The sequence below is a fragment of the Bombyx mori genome, chromosome 15, assembly GCF_030269925.1.
Source record: "Bombyx mori chromosome 15, ASM3026992v2".
NCBI lineage: Eukaryota > Metazoa > Arthropoda > Insecta > Lepidoptera > Bombycidae > Bombyx > Bombyx mori.
Window position 1 is genome coordinate 11674346 of NC_085121.1, and position 14960 is coordinate 11689305.

The 14960-nt window shown below is 40.6% G+C and overlaps 1 protein-coding gene across 9 annotated transcripts in view; it reads right to left on the reverse strand.

Annotated features, from left to right (window-relative positions):
* oxr1 (oxygen resistance gene 1) overlaps positions 1–14960 on the reverse strand; it is a 121278-nt gene that overhangs the window by 99219 nt on the left and 7099 nt on the right. For 3 of the 9 annotated variants that reach the window (XM_062672287.1, XM_062672277.1, XM_062672275.1), the window contains exon 1: positions 6734–6942. The exons of the other annotated variants lie outside the window; for them this stretch is intronic. In XM_062672287.1, the coding sequence (XP_062528271.1) occupies positions 6734–6876 (143 nt within the window). In that variant the 5' untranslated portion in view covers positions 6877–6942. Of the gene's footprint in view, positions 1–6733; positions 6943–14960 lie in introns of those variants that run through there. 9 annotated transcript variants of the gene reach the window in all.

Consider the following 14960-nt stretch of genomic DNA (forward strand, 5'->3'; position numbering starts at 1 on the left):
AACAACATCACAAACTTTGTTGACGCATTAAGCTGTTTATAAACGTAAACATCTCGAGAGTGTCATATGTCATATTAAAGGGAAAGTCGTAATAAAACAAAGTTATCTTATAGTTCTCAGTTGGGTTGTCAGACATGAGCCAAGTATGAGACAAACACGCAGTCGGGGGCTCGTCTGCGCACTATCATTTGGTGTCACAATCTGTTATCAAAACATTCTGCGCAATATCGCGAGATACGAGGAAAACAGTGAAAAACGAGAATGTCAAAAAAATTATAAACGTCGCTTTTTTCCTTCCATATTCGTTCCGAGAGATAGTCCTATTCAATTAACTGCGTACATTTAGTACCGACATTATAATGTGATGAGGAATTCAAAAGTTTGGAAGTTAATATTCAAGCAATCAGCCTGCTAATTTAAATTTGATGATGTTTTGCATTGGATGTTATAAATTATTTTTCCGAATAGTTGAGCTAATTACCACTTTAAAATTGTAGATATTGCCCTGTAGTAACCAGACAAATGAGTGCGCTTCTTCAGTATGGGCTAAGTGGGTGAAACAGTGGATATCAATCAGGTCGCGGTCCAGGGGAACTTTATCCTAAATTGTGAACAATACTGTTCGTATGCTAGTAGTTTACGAAAGTAGAAGAGAAGATTCAAGTAGTAAAATAAGGCACGCCTTATACCTATCTATCAGTCCCGTATAAGCACGACCGAACCTACATCCCTGTTGTCTGCCATAGAGCAAGGCGATCCGGAATACTCGTCAACCTTGACTTCCGCCAGTCCCAAATACCTTTTATTCCAATAAGTAATTAATAATAGCGACTTATTAAATTTGCATATAAAACCGCCATTTTTCTTAGGAAGCGCTAAAATAACGCACACTTTCGCCGACGTGATGTCTGTCAGTGAATCTCACAAATTCATACGGAGATTACGATTTTCTGAGAAATTCGTAATCAAATAGATTCGTAATCAATTACAAATGAATATCGAAAAATCATACGCGACATTTTAGTTTCCATGAATTGATCGGCTGATACACACATTACAGCGAACAAGGAACCGTAATCATTTTATTGCATCACCGCGTCCAATAAACCTGCTTTATTGAAATGTAAATGTGAAAGGGAAAATAGCCACGGATTTACCTGTCCAAAACGTTCTGGTGTGAAATCGATTTGTACGCAGTAACTGGACTACAATGAGATGTATATTGTGTTACGGGCCACGCGTGACGACACGGTTACCTGCCTACAATATAGAGGCGACCTCGTGCTCCCGTGATCATCACGACTCCACGCCAACAAAGCACCACGTGGAAGCGTTATTGTATCGTTTCCACTGATGCGGTTGCATTCTTCAAGTCTTACAATAATGCTTTAACGAATGTTTGTTAACAGAGTCGAAATAAACCTCAGTATGATACCAGACCCCGCTCAAAATATTATGCGAACTTAAGTTACTTGTAGTTTAATCTTTTTAAATTATAATCACGACGATTAAACAATTTTTGTTTTATTTTATGTAGGGCATAACTGTTACAAAGAAAGACAATAGTAATGTTGATTGAACATTAACGCGAAAATATTGCAGTTTTTAACATTGCACGATATTTACGATCTGAGAACCCTTTCTGTTCTCGACAAGTTCTTCTGTCTACTATACCAAATAGTATTACAACTTTATTTTGAAATGAATTAAAACATGAATTAATACATTCGGGTACTAATACATCTTTCGTTTCCGGAGAAGAAACAACGTTTAATGTGAAAGAATTTAAGTAACCACCATATAACATTTAAATATGTATTGAAAATATAGAAACAGAAATGGAACATCGTAACGATATGTTCACCCTTATAGATTTACCGTGTATATTTCTTTATAAGCAGTAAAAGTAAAGCCCGCACTAAACGCTAAACTACAAACATATCCAAAATACGTCGGAATGAACATGTTGGGCTTTAACATGGATTGTGTTCAGCTAAAGCCAATCCGATATAATTTCTGGTTCGGGGAAAACCCGAACAAAAGAATACAATAGCGAGATTTCCTCTCGACGTTCCAGTCCCTCTCCTCCCACGTCGCGACGTTGTCATCAAGACGTTTTATATCGGCCAAGGACGTCGCGTGATATGCATCAACTGTAACGAGCCCAATACCAGGACTTTACGAATATTTAAGAAAATTCGTTGCCAGAACTTGGATTAATTTTTTTTTAACATTTCTTATTGAAAGTGGTATTTTTTTTAAATTAACTATTAAAGTGTTAACTATGTATAATACTTTGTGCAATTACATTCCTATCTATTCACTCATTTTACGCTCCACAAGTATTTCATCCTAAAGATCCAAACTTTTGACTGATTTTACTTCGTGAAACTTTGTAGGTAAATAAATCCATTTAAATCCTCCGTCAGCGCTCCAATTTATTTTAAAGATTAATGATCGAATATATACTGCGAAAACAACATTTCATCGAGCACAAAATATGACCTCCAATTCGTCGGGAGGAAATTCCACAGTCGTATTATGCCTACAGGAAAAGTGTTAGATTTTCAATTTAAAATCGTTCAACTTTATTTTTCGGTACATGGCCACAGTCGCAAGACTACCTTACCCCCTCTCAATAAAGTGATTATCCTAGCTCAAGGATAAAACAACGTGCATACGGCCATAAAACATGAGGTAGAAATCTTAATTACATTATATTACGACTGTCTCACCTCACAAAGACGTTCAAAAATAAACAACTAAATTAAAAACAAGACGCAAAGTACCCTAAATATTGTTAAATCTTCTGTTATGCTCTACATATTAAGTAAGTTGAAACCAAAATACAGATATTTTTAATTAAATTACTTTACAAGGGCGCAGTAAGTAGGGGAGTTTCAAGTTTGGCTGGAAGGCCAACTTCGTCTGACGCCGTTCGAGTGAAGATAAGGACCGAGATGGTGGAGGTAATGTAAACAGCCGAAATTCTCTATCTAATGTTGCACAACGCAAATATTTGTGAGGCCGGAGACTCATTCTCAAATGCGTCATTGCAATTAATATAAAATGTTAATGCGTTTTAAATAATAAACAAAAATATTTCAGTCATTTCAACACATTTCGAATGTCACGAAACCGAATGCAAAATCCAAGTACTGCAAAAAATAAGAAATCTAGGAAAGTTTTTTTTTAAGCAAATGAAAAGACAATTTACAACTGGAATAAATAATATCCTTCCCCTTACGCCAGAGCACTTGATTGCAATAGGCAGACACGTTTAACATTTTTTATGTCTTTTCTTAATGGAATTTCGAATAATCAGAGCAAAATAAAAGGATTTTCTGAAGGAAATTCTGCTGCCAATCTACTTTTATCTCTCATCATCACTCCTGTATAATCAATTACATTACAACCTATCTCATTGTATTTATTGGACTTAAGTGCAGTCTACCAAACTTCTACTAAAATTGTATTGGATTATTAAATTTAATAAAATAAATTGTTAGGGGAATTTCTATACATTAACCAAAAGGAAAACAAAAAGGCAATCATGAAGTTGTTCGTGACCGTGAATAATTTCGTGAAAAATACTAAGCTGTTTATAGGACATGGTTCTACAAAATTGTTTGAAAACCGAACACGCAATAAAACGACAATTCATTTAAAAAAATTAGGGGCGTTACAGAACTTGAAAAACACAAAGATCAAATTTTATTAAGCCATATCATTTCAAAATTCAACAATCCGGGTATTCATTTTTAAGCTGGCCACAAGAGATTTAATATGAGTGATAATAGTTATTTTTAACAGATATACAGGTATTGTACTCCACGGACATTGGACACTGCCTACTACTAAGGACTCTTTTCATAACTGGTCAAATGATGGACATAAACGTGGCGAGACGGTAAAAAAAAACGAATAAAAAAATAATAAAGGTCTGGAATAATCCGATTCCAAGAGTACCCCTAGGATCTCCGAGAATGAGACAAGTTCCAATCATAATGTTACTGTCGCCAAAATATTAGGTCGGTCTAGTTAGCGGGGACGCACATTTCACAATACATGATTTTAATTTAGTTGACAGTGTTGGCTCTTCGAATTCAGGTGTCAAAACGGGCAATGACTTTGCACTACAGGTCAGTCACGACTTTAGGTTCCTGTAAAAGTCACGAGTCACTAACATTTGAAGCGCATTCACCCTTCCATGATAGTTACTTTGAAAACTTTTGTTTTTTTTTCTTTTTTCCTACCCATTGGCTAGTAGCCAAAGGAACTATTCTAGCTACTTCCGGACAGGTAAGTAAGCTCATGGGCTCAAACTGAGAGAATTTGCTAACACCAGTCCAAGCGATAGAAGCGCTTCGCAGAATATACTATCGGATCGTAATCGCGACCCACTGAGAAAATCAGGCGAGAAACTCAGTGGGCGGAAAAACAAAATTTTTTTTAGTTCATCAGCTCTGAAGACCAGTAATGTCAAAAATAAGGAAATTAAATGCGAAATTTAAGTGTAGGGATCAATAACACCAAATATCCGGAGCGTGTCAGTTTGACTCATACAATTTTTTTTCTAAATACAAAGCGTTTTAAAAAAAAATGTTTACACATCAAAGGTGTAGAATTGTAAAATGCATACAGACACTAATGCATATCGCCCGTGAATTGAACGAAAAATGTAAAGTATTCAAAACGTCCGATAGAACATCATGATAATAAAAAAGTCGTGATTACACCGTAAAACTACGGTAGGCAGCGAATTGGCTCTGCCCCTGGCATTGCTGATGTCCATGAGCGACGATAACCACTCACCATCAGGTGGGCCGTATGCTCATCTGCCTACAAGGGCAATAAATAAAAACTAATTTCAATTATAAATACCAATGCGTACCATCCCCACTCTTTATTTTAGCTCGAATAATGTATGTAATACGTAATAATTCTAACTTTGATAATCTATCAAACATTCGATGATCTAAATTTCTTTCTAGAACTGAACAGAAAAGTAGAGCTTGACGGATAAACAAGTCTACAATGTTTATGAATTATGACCTATCAGTTTTAAAAACGTGCACAAGTGAATATGTGTATAAGGTATTCGATTAATGTTGCTGACTCGATATGGTACTATTGAGTTGTCACAGAATGTCAAAGGAAGTTCTATTTACGCTTAAAGGCAGTCATTTCCTACTTGATTATTTGTTTAAAATATAAAATGCACACGGCAATTTAAGTTCTTTAGATACATTACGAAGTCGACGTGGCCTAAAGGATAAGACGCCTGGGTGTTCTCTTATCGAGCGGTGACGCTTTGCCGGTGTTCGAATCCTGCAGACTGGTTTTTATTATTATTGTCGAGTAGATGCATGGTCTAAAAATCACAATGTGTATGCCGCGCCGCATAAAAAACAACTTGAATGGCAGATTTCATTATCAAAGATAGATGACTGGAGCCTGGTCATCTATCGAACAGATCAATGGCGCGATTCATTAATTAATTTTAAGAATGCGTACAGCTGGTACATAGACGGATACTAATGCAGTTGGGGTACGGACGAATATATTATCGACATTAAAGGACAGTGACCACATATGTATGGAATTCCCTCTTAAGTTGTTGCACAATAAATCTTTATTTATTATAGACTACGCTTTATATATTATTGAATAAAAGTGTTCGCTTCCCCATAATAAACCGGGTTTTCAAGTAATTAGACCAAAACGGACATAACCTATAAATAATGTTAAGCCCACAAACAAAACATATTAATCATAGTTTTCACACACCGATTTCTCCTCATTATCAGAGGCTCAAGCATCAACTTGATTAAAGAATTACAGAAGACTCAAGAGTTCATAAACAAAACATATAAACGTCCTGGCGTAATAAAACACTTTTAGGTACATAAAAACGTATGACCGCTTGCTGTGTCGCAGCACTCGCATCGCCGGCTCGTCTACGGGTATCGACAATAATATCATGTAGCTTGACAGTTGCGTCTGCGTGAAACGGAACACAGAAAAAGAATTATTTTAACTTAATGATAAAATCATAATTCAATACATTGTAAAATATAATATAAGAATACCTATAATATACCTAGTTATTCAACGGTACAAGATTTTGATATCATTTTTGTGATGATTGAGTCTAAAAACTCATGCATGAGTAATCTGTCTAAATAGAAAGAACGAAACGTCATGGCTTTAATACGGAAATGATGCGAACAATTGTTGATTTACTATTAATCTTAAAATCATAATTCCGGTCCTGTACAAAACATTTCTGTAGTGAAATTTATTGTAAAAAATAAGAAACTATTGTATAGAAGTTATTTTGATTCTGCAACATGCAACTTTGCTAGACGACTTTTGGTCATTCTCCTTTAGTAGCATTCAGATAAAACAAATATTTTAAAGGAAAAATACAGAATTGTATATCAGTGACTGGTCATTAGGTAATAAGTCCTAAAACTGTCTATATACCACGATAGTAATGAGTCGTATCCATTGTTTTATCATGTAGAAGTTGTATAATGATGCTCTATTGTTACGAAGATTTCAATGCCGTTTCTTGCAGAATTAATAGAAGCCGTGATACCAAAGCTATAAAATATGCTGTTCATGCAGTAGCGCAGCGTTTTAGGTACAATCATTCTGGAGTACTCCTGCATCTGGATTCTGTTCAAACCTGCAAGTAGCATACTATACATAGCGAAGTATTACTTACTGCCATTGGAAGGGGCTGGTGATGCCTTCCCGTAGTCTGTCTTTAAAGGATCGTTGCCTCGAGGGTCCCGGCCCGGGGGGCAGAGCGCCCGCGCCTGCCGGCACTGTGGGCGGTGGTGGCGGTGCCCGCGCCGGTGACGACATCGCGACACACACAGCTTTTACCACAATTACATCACACCACTGCACCGTGAACCACTGAAACGGGGACTGCAACATAACAGAACACCAAAAGCGACATAAATAAAGGAAGCAAAGCGGGCTGAGTTTGAAATAATCATAATGATATTCTTATTCGTAGCCTGAGACGCAACATAGCCGTGAATGGTGATGACTTAGTTGTTAGGTATTATAAAAAGTACATTGAATGATGCTAGTTAAAATACATTAACATGTGTTACGTGACCCTACTCGTATAATAATGTGAGTCGCTATATAATACTACTTTGTCGTGTTGTTTGTTTTTTTTGGCAATACCCCAAAACTCTATGAATTCGTTTACATGTAAATGTAAAATATAAATTTGTATGATTTAACTGTCCGATTGGCTTTAAGCTGATGTAATTTAAAAAATAATAATTTAATATCTCCATTAATGTACTTTACGTCCCGATTGAAAATAGAATTAAAGAAAAATATCCGTAAATTTAAAAAAATTAACAACGATGTATTTAATTTAAATGAAACATGAACATTTCGTAATTAAGTTAGCTGCTAATTAAGTTTATGTAGTGCGCCTGATGAATCTCAACTATCGCTGTTTCTCGACGTCGCTTGACACGATCTGACTATAATATGAGCAGGCGTATAAAAAGCGTTTTTTTTTTTCAATTATATGTCGTCTTATACCAATAACAATACGAATACTAAATTCGTTTATATGTATATTGATTTTACAAAAAATAAAAACCAAAATCTCTTCAAAAACATTAACTGAACGATGATTTATGTGGTTACAATCTAAGCCAGTTGTTGATACTGCGTTACTTTTAAAAGGAAAATGCGATAAAAATCGAACACATTTAAAAACAACAAATTAATTACAAACTCGTATATCGGACATCGTCATTATCTTATTGTTCATGTTGCGTGTACATATGTACATAAAACACTTGCTTTGCGATAAGCTATGTTACAAAGCATAATATGTGCACTTCAAACATACATACATAAATATGTATGTAATTATTTTGAAATGAGGGAACGCGCGTAGGAATAAATTTAGGCGAACGTGTGAAAAATAAATTATACACCTGTCCCTTCTTGTGCCGTGTACACACCGCTTGGGGCTGGCATTTCAATCATGAATACGCAATATCATGTATATATATTTTCCTAAACGATCAACAGATTATGATATTCTTTCAAATATATTGTTTTTTTCTTTGTATATCTCACAAAGTAGGAATGTTTCGTAAAATCTGTAACCAAAATGATCGGGCTTGTTGATATATTAAAAATGTTTTATTACATTTACGTACCGCTATTATTCATAAAAAGACTTGATATTACATTACTTTAACGTAACCTCAAAAAAATTATGAAATTAAATTTTAAAATAAAAATTAAATTGTTTTTAATTTTAATATAGCAAACTGTTTTTCAGCTCGTCAAGTAATTTTTTTTTATCTAATTTCTTTTTCTTCTTAAATTTTAGAAAAAGTACTTTCTCCCTACGAATAAATAATCTCCCGAACGTTTTCATTATTACTAACGTCAAGTCATAATCATTACTATGCTAAGTCATTACTACAAACCATATTAATATATTAGTCATTTTCTTCGTTAATACCTACATCGAGGATAATAAAAATTTAAATTTATATTTAGCTGTGGCAAATGATCGATAGGGTAACATCAAATTGCAATTTAAAAAAGAACCCAGTGCTTAATACGAAATGTCGAAATATATTTGAGTATGAATAAACCGAAGCTTTAAACACGACGAAAGCAAGAGGCAAAGACGGGTATCGATCGGCCCTAACAGGCAACCCCTCGCGCGTCCCCCACCATCCCGCCGTCCCAGCTCACCTTACGTAAGTCCAGCTGATCGCACCCGCCCGGTAACCTTGGCAACAAGACATACGCATCTGGACAATCAAACTAAATAAAAAGAAACTTACACCACACAAACCCAAGCTAAACGCTCCATACAAAGCTATCAGTAACAGCATTAACTAGTTCTTTTGACAATTATCGTCAAGATATTTTTTTTAAAGTGGCGTCTTCCCCTTTTTTATCTTAAGCTCGTTGATACATTTATGATCCAGTAGATATAGGACTATTGCAGACTTGAAAAGTGCCTAATCCATCTACAACAGACATCAAATCTTACTATTTAATTATTTTTGGTTAATAATTGATTCCCGAAATCAACCAAGGTTGCTTTTCATTTTTTTTAACCAAAACATGTAAACACTAACGATACAGAAGTTTCCAGAAGCTTTTTCCTAACTTATGCAAGATCTCATCACGTTCGTTTTTAATTCTACAACGTTTTTATGCATAAAAGTATTTTGATTACCACCATTTCACGTAAAAATATATATAGGTAATTTCACTAACTCTGCTTCGATTGTTGGAATTGAAGGTCCTAGAATCTCTTTTTGAAATTGTACTTTTTTATTTTATTATTTAATGCAATATTGTTAGACTCATCATTCTGCGGTTGTAGAGATATGTAGGTACGTGGGTACTGCACAAAAATGTAGCATGGACGCATACTGAGCAACTACTGCGAACTTATTACTTACTCTTTAAGTAACAATGGTAAAATTTTATTTAATAAAACCTTTTAGGTCCTCTTATATATTCATCATGAAATTACTTTATTTTCGGATAAATAAAAATTAAGTGTTAGCCGTTGATTTGAGCAACTATCGACCACTATAGTCTGGGCGGTAATTGACCGTTCAATACGAACGACCTTGCTTTCGCGCTTGCTCGATATCAAATGGCGCCCAACGTGGGAGTACCAATCAGCTGTTTTGTGAAACATTCCAACTTCAAATCGAACATATTAAGCACGGATTTGATTAAACATAAAACGGCTTTCGAATTGCTACACAATTATAGTTTTAGAGGACCGCAACCCTTTTAATCTACAGATCATTTATTGTGATAACTAAAATTGAATGACATGAAAACTTCGTCGAAATATATAACGTTTGAATAACTAAATATAATTCGCGACATCACTCATTAATGCGACTATCAAAACATATGATTTTTGTTTTGCTATGGCTTTTCGCTAAACACCTCATTTATTACAGTGACAAGGCTAACCGATGAGAGCGATTTGAATGGCAACTATCGATATACATTATGATAGATGGACGATGATGTGCATGTAAGCATCTACAGTGGTCCATGCATTTATGCAACGAACCGAAGGAGTTCGAGATTCAAGTTGAGGAGCGCTGTCAGGTTATACAACATGACGCGTACACGTTCTACTTAGATGGCTGGAGGCGTGCAACTGAACAAGGAGGGAGAAGCCGCGATGGCGGGGGGCGGGGTGCCGAGCGTGGGCGTGGGTAGCTCACAACAGTCGACCACCCCTACAACCCCTCCTCTTTATAATCACAGGAAGGTTCTTCAACGTCTGTGTATACGTATAGTGGTGTACTATTGGATCAGTGTCTGATACGTGTTGTGCATTAATGTCAGATTTAATTATTTAACTTTACGGGCCTGCGGAAATCAAAACGCATAATAATAATAAATAGTATAGATACAGAATTTGTTAAGTTTCGTGCTTGTTAAGAGACGAAAACTGCTTTAACGTTGCTTAATTGAATGAATACACGACCCTACCTAGCGGGGCTATTTTGGAATACTAGTAAGGGCCCATAGCCAAAATGTATCAGGCAGTTGTTTTTCCCACTAGAATCGATCGGGAGATCTACTAATTGCCTTCTTTTTTTTTTATTGCTTAGACAGGTGGACGAGCTCACAGCTCACCTGGTGTTAAGTGGTTACTGGAGCCCATATACATCTACAAATTAAATGCGCCATCCACCTTGAGATATAAGTTCTAAGGTCTCAAGTATAGTTACAACGGCTGTCTCGTCCTTCAAACGGAAACGCATTACTGCTTCACGGCAGAAATAGGCAGGGTGGTGGTACCTACCTACGCGGACTCATAAGAGTGTCCTACCTCCAGTAATTACGCAAATTATAATTTTGCGGGTTTGATTTTTATTACACGACATTATTCCTTCACCGTGAAAGTCAATCATGAACATTAATTGTTGAGTACGTATTTCATTAGAAAAATTTGGTACCCGCCTGGGATTCGAACACCGATGCATCGCTCAACACGAATGCACCGGACGTCCTATCCTTTAGGCCACGACGACTTCAAGACTGCCTATCTAGTTTTAGCCCAGAAAAATAGCGCAACTATAATTCGTCCGCACACGACGATCTAACGTTTTAGACCAAAACGCAGTATTGTTACCGCCCGATCAGCCTCCTCCCAATGATTGGCAAATTATACTAGCGACTATTACGCAAACGCCTCTGGGACTTCATAACCTCAAAAGGCATCATGATTGACGAACAGTTCGGATTCCGCGCGAAACACTCGTGCATTCAGCAAGTGCACCGCGTCACGGAGCAATTCTTAGTAGGGCTAAATAGACGCAGACCCGTCCCCATGAGAGCCCTCTTCTTCGATATCGCGAAGGCGTTCGACAAAGTCTGGAACAACGATTTAATTGGGGGTTGATTGCTTCCCGCTTCCGTAGGTTTAACCCGCGATTCCCTACAAGTAACCCCTGGGTGGTGCAAAACGGGAGCCGAATACATAATCGGTGGTAGGACTTGTCCGACTGGCTGGCGACCACCCTCCAACTAGAGTCCGCCGCCAAATAGCCTAGCTGTGTTCCGGCGTGTGGGTTGGAGAGCCAGTGTTATTCCTACCCTTTCCTCTTCCTTGTTGGGGGTGAATCTTGGCGATACCTGGAACATGCGGAGCAGACGTGCGTGTGAGCTCGCGGGACGTGATTGTCTGACGGGGGTATAGGGAGACCCAGTGAAACGGTGTTCGCCGCCGCCCGCCGGTCAGTTGGGGACCTGAACCCGGGTGTCACTACTAAACTCCGCCCCGGGAAGCTGTCCCGCCAACCGGTGTAAAATCCTGTCGTGCGGTCGTCGTGCCGGAGTCGGAGACCGGAGTGGATCCCAGCGATCGCACGCAGGGTGGACTGGGGGCCCTTCCATGCCCTGCGTCAGTCGCTCACGCAACCCGTGGTCGAGCACGTACTGTGCTCCGCGCTTTATTCAGGTATTGTCACGATTTCGCCTCGAACATCCTACCCCGCCCAATCCCACTCTCCAAATAAAAAAATAAAAAAATAAAAAAATGAAAGTTCGAAAAAGGAAAAGGGTTTTGTCGGCGACTCCCCATTCCACATTTAATGTGGATTTCAGCAATGTAAGGGGTCTACATAGCAACCTCGACGCCGTACACCACCATCTTGAGACGGCGCAGCCTGCCCTTCTTTTTCTGACGGAGACGCAGATATCTGCTCCGGATGATACTTCGTACCTTGAATACCCCGGCTACGTATTGGAGCACAACTTCCTGCGTAAAGCCGGGGTGTGTGTATTCGTCCGGGCTGATGTCTGTTGTCGCCGTCTACGAAGCCTCGAACAACGGGACCTGTCCCTCTTGTGGCTGCGCGTAGATCACGGGGGCTGTACCCGAGTCTACGCGTGCCTGTACAGGTCCCACAGCAGTGATGCAGGTTCAGCTCTGATAGAGCATGTGCAAGAGGGGACTAACCGCGTGCTTGAGCAGTACCCATCTGCGGAGGTGGTGGTTCTTGGAGACTTTAACGCTCATCACCAAGAGTGGTTGGGGTCCAGAACCACTGACCTCCCGGGTCGGACTGCCTACGATTTCGCCTTGGCCTACGGCCTCTCCCAGCTGGTGACACAGCCCACCCGTGTCCCAGATATTGAGGGGCACGAGCCTTCTCTGTTGGACCTTCTGCTGACCACCGATCCAGCCGGATACAGTGTGGTGGTCGACGCTCCACTTGGATCGTCTGATCACTGCCTTATCCGTGCTGCCACACCACTCTCTCGTCCTAGTCGTCGAACGACGACCAGGTATCGAAGAGTTTGGCAGTATTTGTCAGCAGATTGGGATGGATTGCGTGAGTTTTACGCATCCTACCCATGGGGGCGGTTCTGCTTTTCCTCTGCTGATCCTGACGTCTGTGCGGACCGTCTTAAAGACGTGGTGCTCCAGGGGATGGAATTGTTTATTCCCTCCTCTGAAGTGCCCGTTGGGGGTCGCAGCAGACCCTGGTATAACAATGCCAGCAGGGATGCTGCACACCTCAAGCGGTCCGCATACGTTGCATGGGATGATGCTAGGAGACGTCGGGATCCTAACATCTCAGAGGAAAGGCGGAAATATAACGCCGCTTCCAGGTCCTACAAGAAGGTTATTGCCAGGGCGAAATCGGAGCACGTTGCTAGAATTGGCGAGCGACTGAAGAGCTATCCCTCTGGGAGCCGTGCTTTTTGGTCGCTCGCCAAAGCTGCAGAAGGTAACTTTTGCAGGTCTAGTCTCCCACCACTACGCAAGTCCGATGACAGTCTGGCCCATAGTGCGAAAGAGAAGGCTGACCTTCTGGTCAAACTCTTCGCCTCGAACTCGACTGTGGACGACGGGGGTGCCACACCACCGAACATCCTCCGGTGTGATAGTTCCCTGCCGGAGATCTGCTTTACACAGTGTGCAGTCAGGCGGGAACTCCGACTCCTGGACGTCCATAAGTCGAGCGGGCCAGACGGCATCCCTGCAGTGGTTCTGAAAACGTGCGCCCCTGAGCTGACGCCTGCGCTAACGCGTTTGTATCGCCACTCTTATTGCACTAACAGGGTTCCGTCTTCATGGAAGACTGCCCACGTCCACCCTATCCCCAAGAAGGGTGACCGGTCGGACCCATCGAGCTACAGGCCTATCGCGATAACTTCCTTGCTTTCCAAGGTGATGGAGCGAATAATTAATATACAACTCCTGAAGTATCTGGAGGATCGCCAGCTGATCAGTGACCGACAGTACGGTTTCCGTCACGGTCGCTCAGCTGGCGATCTTCTTGTATACCTTACTCACAGGTGGGCTGAAGCCTTGGAGAGCAAGGGCGAGGCTCTTGCTGTGAGCCTTGATATTGCGAAGGCCTTCGACAGGGTCTGGCATAGGGCACTTCTGTCGAAGCTACCATCTTACGGAATCCCCGAGGGTCTCTGCAAGTGGATCGCTAGCTTTTTGGATGGGCGGAGCATCACGGTCGTTGTAGACGGTGACTGTTCTGATACCATGACCATTAACGCTGGCGTTCCACAAGGTTCGGTGCTCTCCCCCACGCTTTTCATCCTGTATATCAATGACATGCTGTCTATTGATGGCATGCATTGCTATGCGGATGACAGCACGGGGGATGCGCGATATATCGGCCATCAGAGTCTCTCTCGGAGCGTGGTGCAAGAGAGACGATCAAAACTTGTGTCTGAAGTGGAGAACTCTCTGGGGCGAGTCTCCAAATGGGGTGAATTGAACTTGGTTCAATTCAACCCGTTAAAGACACAAGTTTGCGCGTTCACTGCGAAGAAGGACCCCTTTGTCATGGCGCCGCAATTCCAAGGAGTATCCCTGCAACCTTCCGAGAGTATTGGGATACTTGGGGTCGACATTTCGAGCGATGTCCAGTTTCGGAGTCATTTGGAAGGCAAAGCCAAGTTGGCGTCCAAAATGCTGGGAGTCCTCAACAGAGCGAAGCGGTACTTCACGCCTGGACAAAGGCTTTTGCTTTATAAAGCACAAGTCCGGCCTCGCGTGGAGTACTGCTCCCATCTCTGGGCCGGGGCTCCCAAATACCAGCTTCTTCCATTTGACTCCATACAGAGGAGGGCCGTTCGGATTGTCGATAATCCCGGTCTCACGGATCGTTTGGAACCTCTGGGTCTGCGGAGGGACTTCGGTTCCCTCTGTATTTTGTACCGTATGTTCCATGGGGAGTGCTCTGAGGAATTGTTCGAGATGATACCGGCATCTCGTTTTTACCATCGCACCGCCCGCCACCGGAGTAGAGTTCATCCATACTACCTGGAGCCACTGCGGTCATCCACAGTGCGTTTCCAGAGGTCTTTTTTGCCACGTACCATCCGGCTATGGAATGAGCTCCCCTCCACGGTGTTTCCCGAGCGCT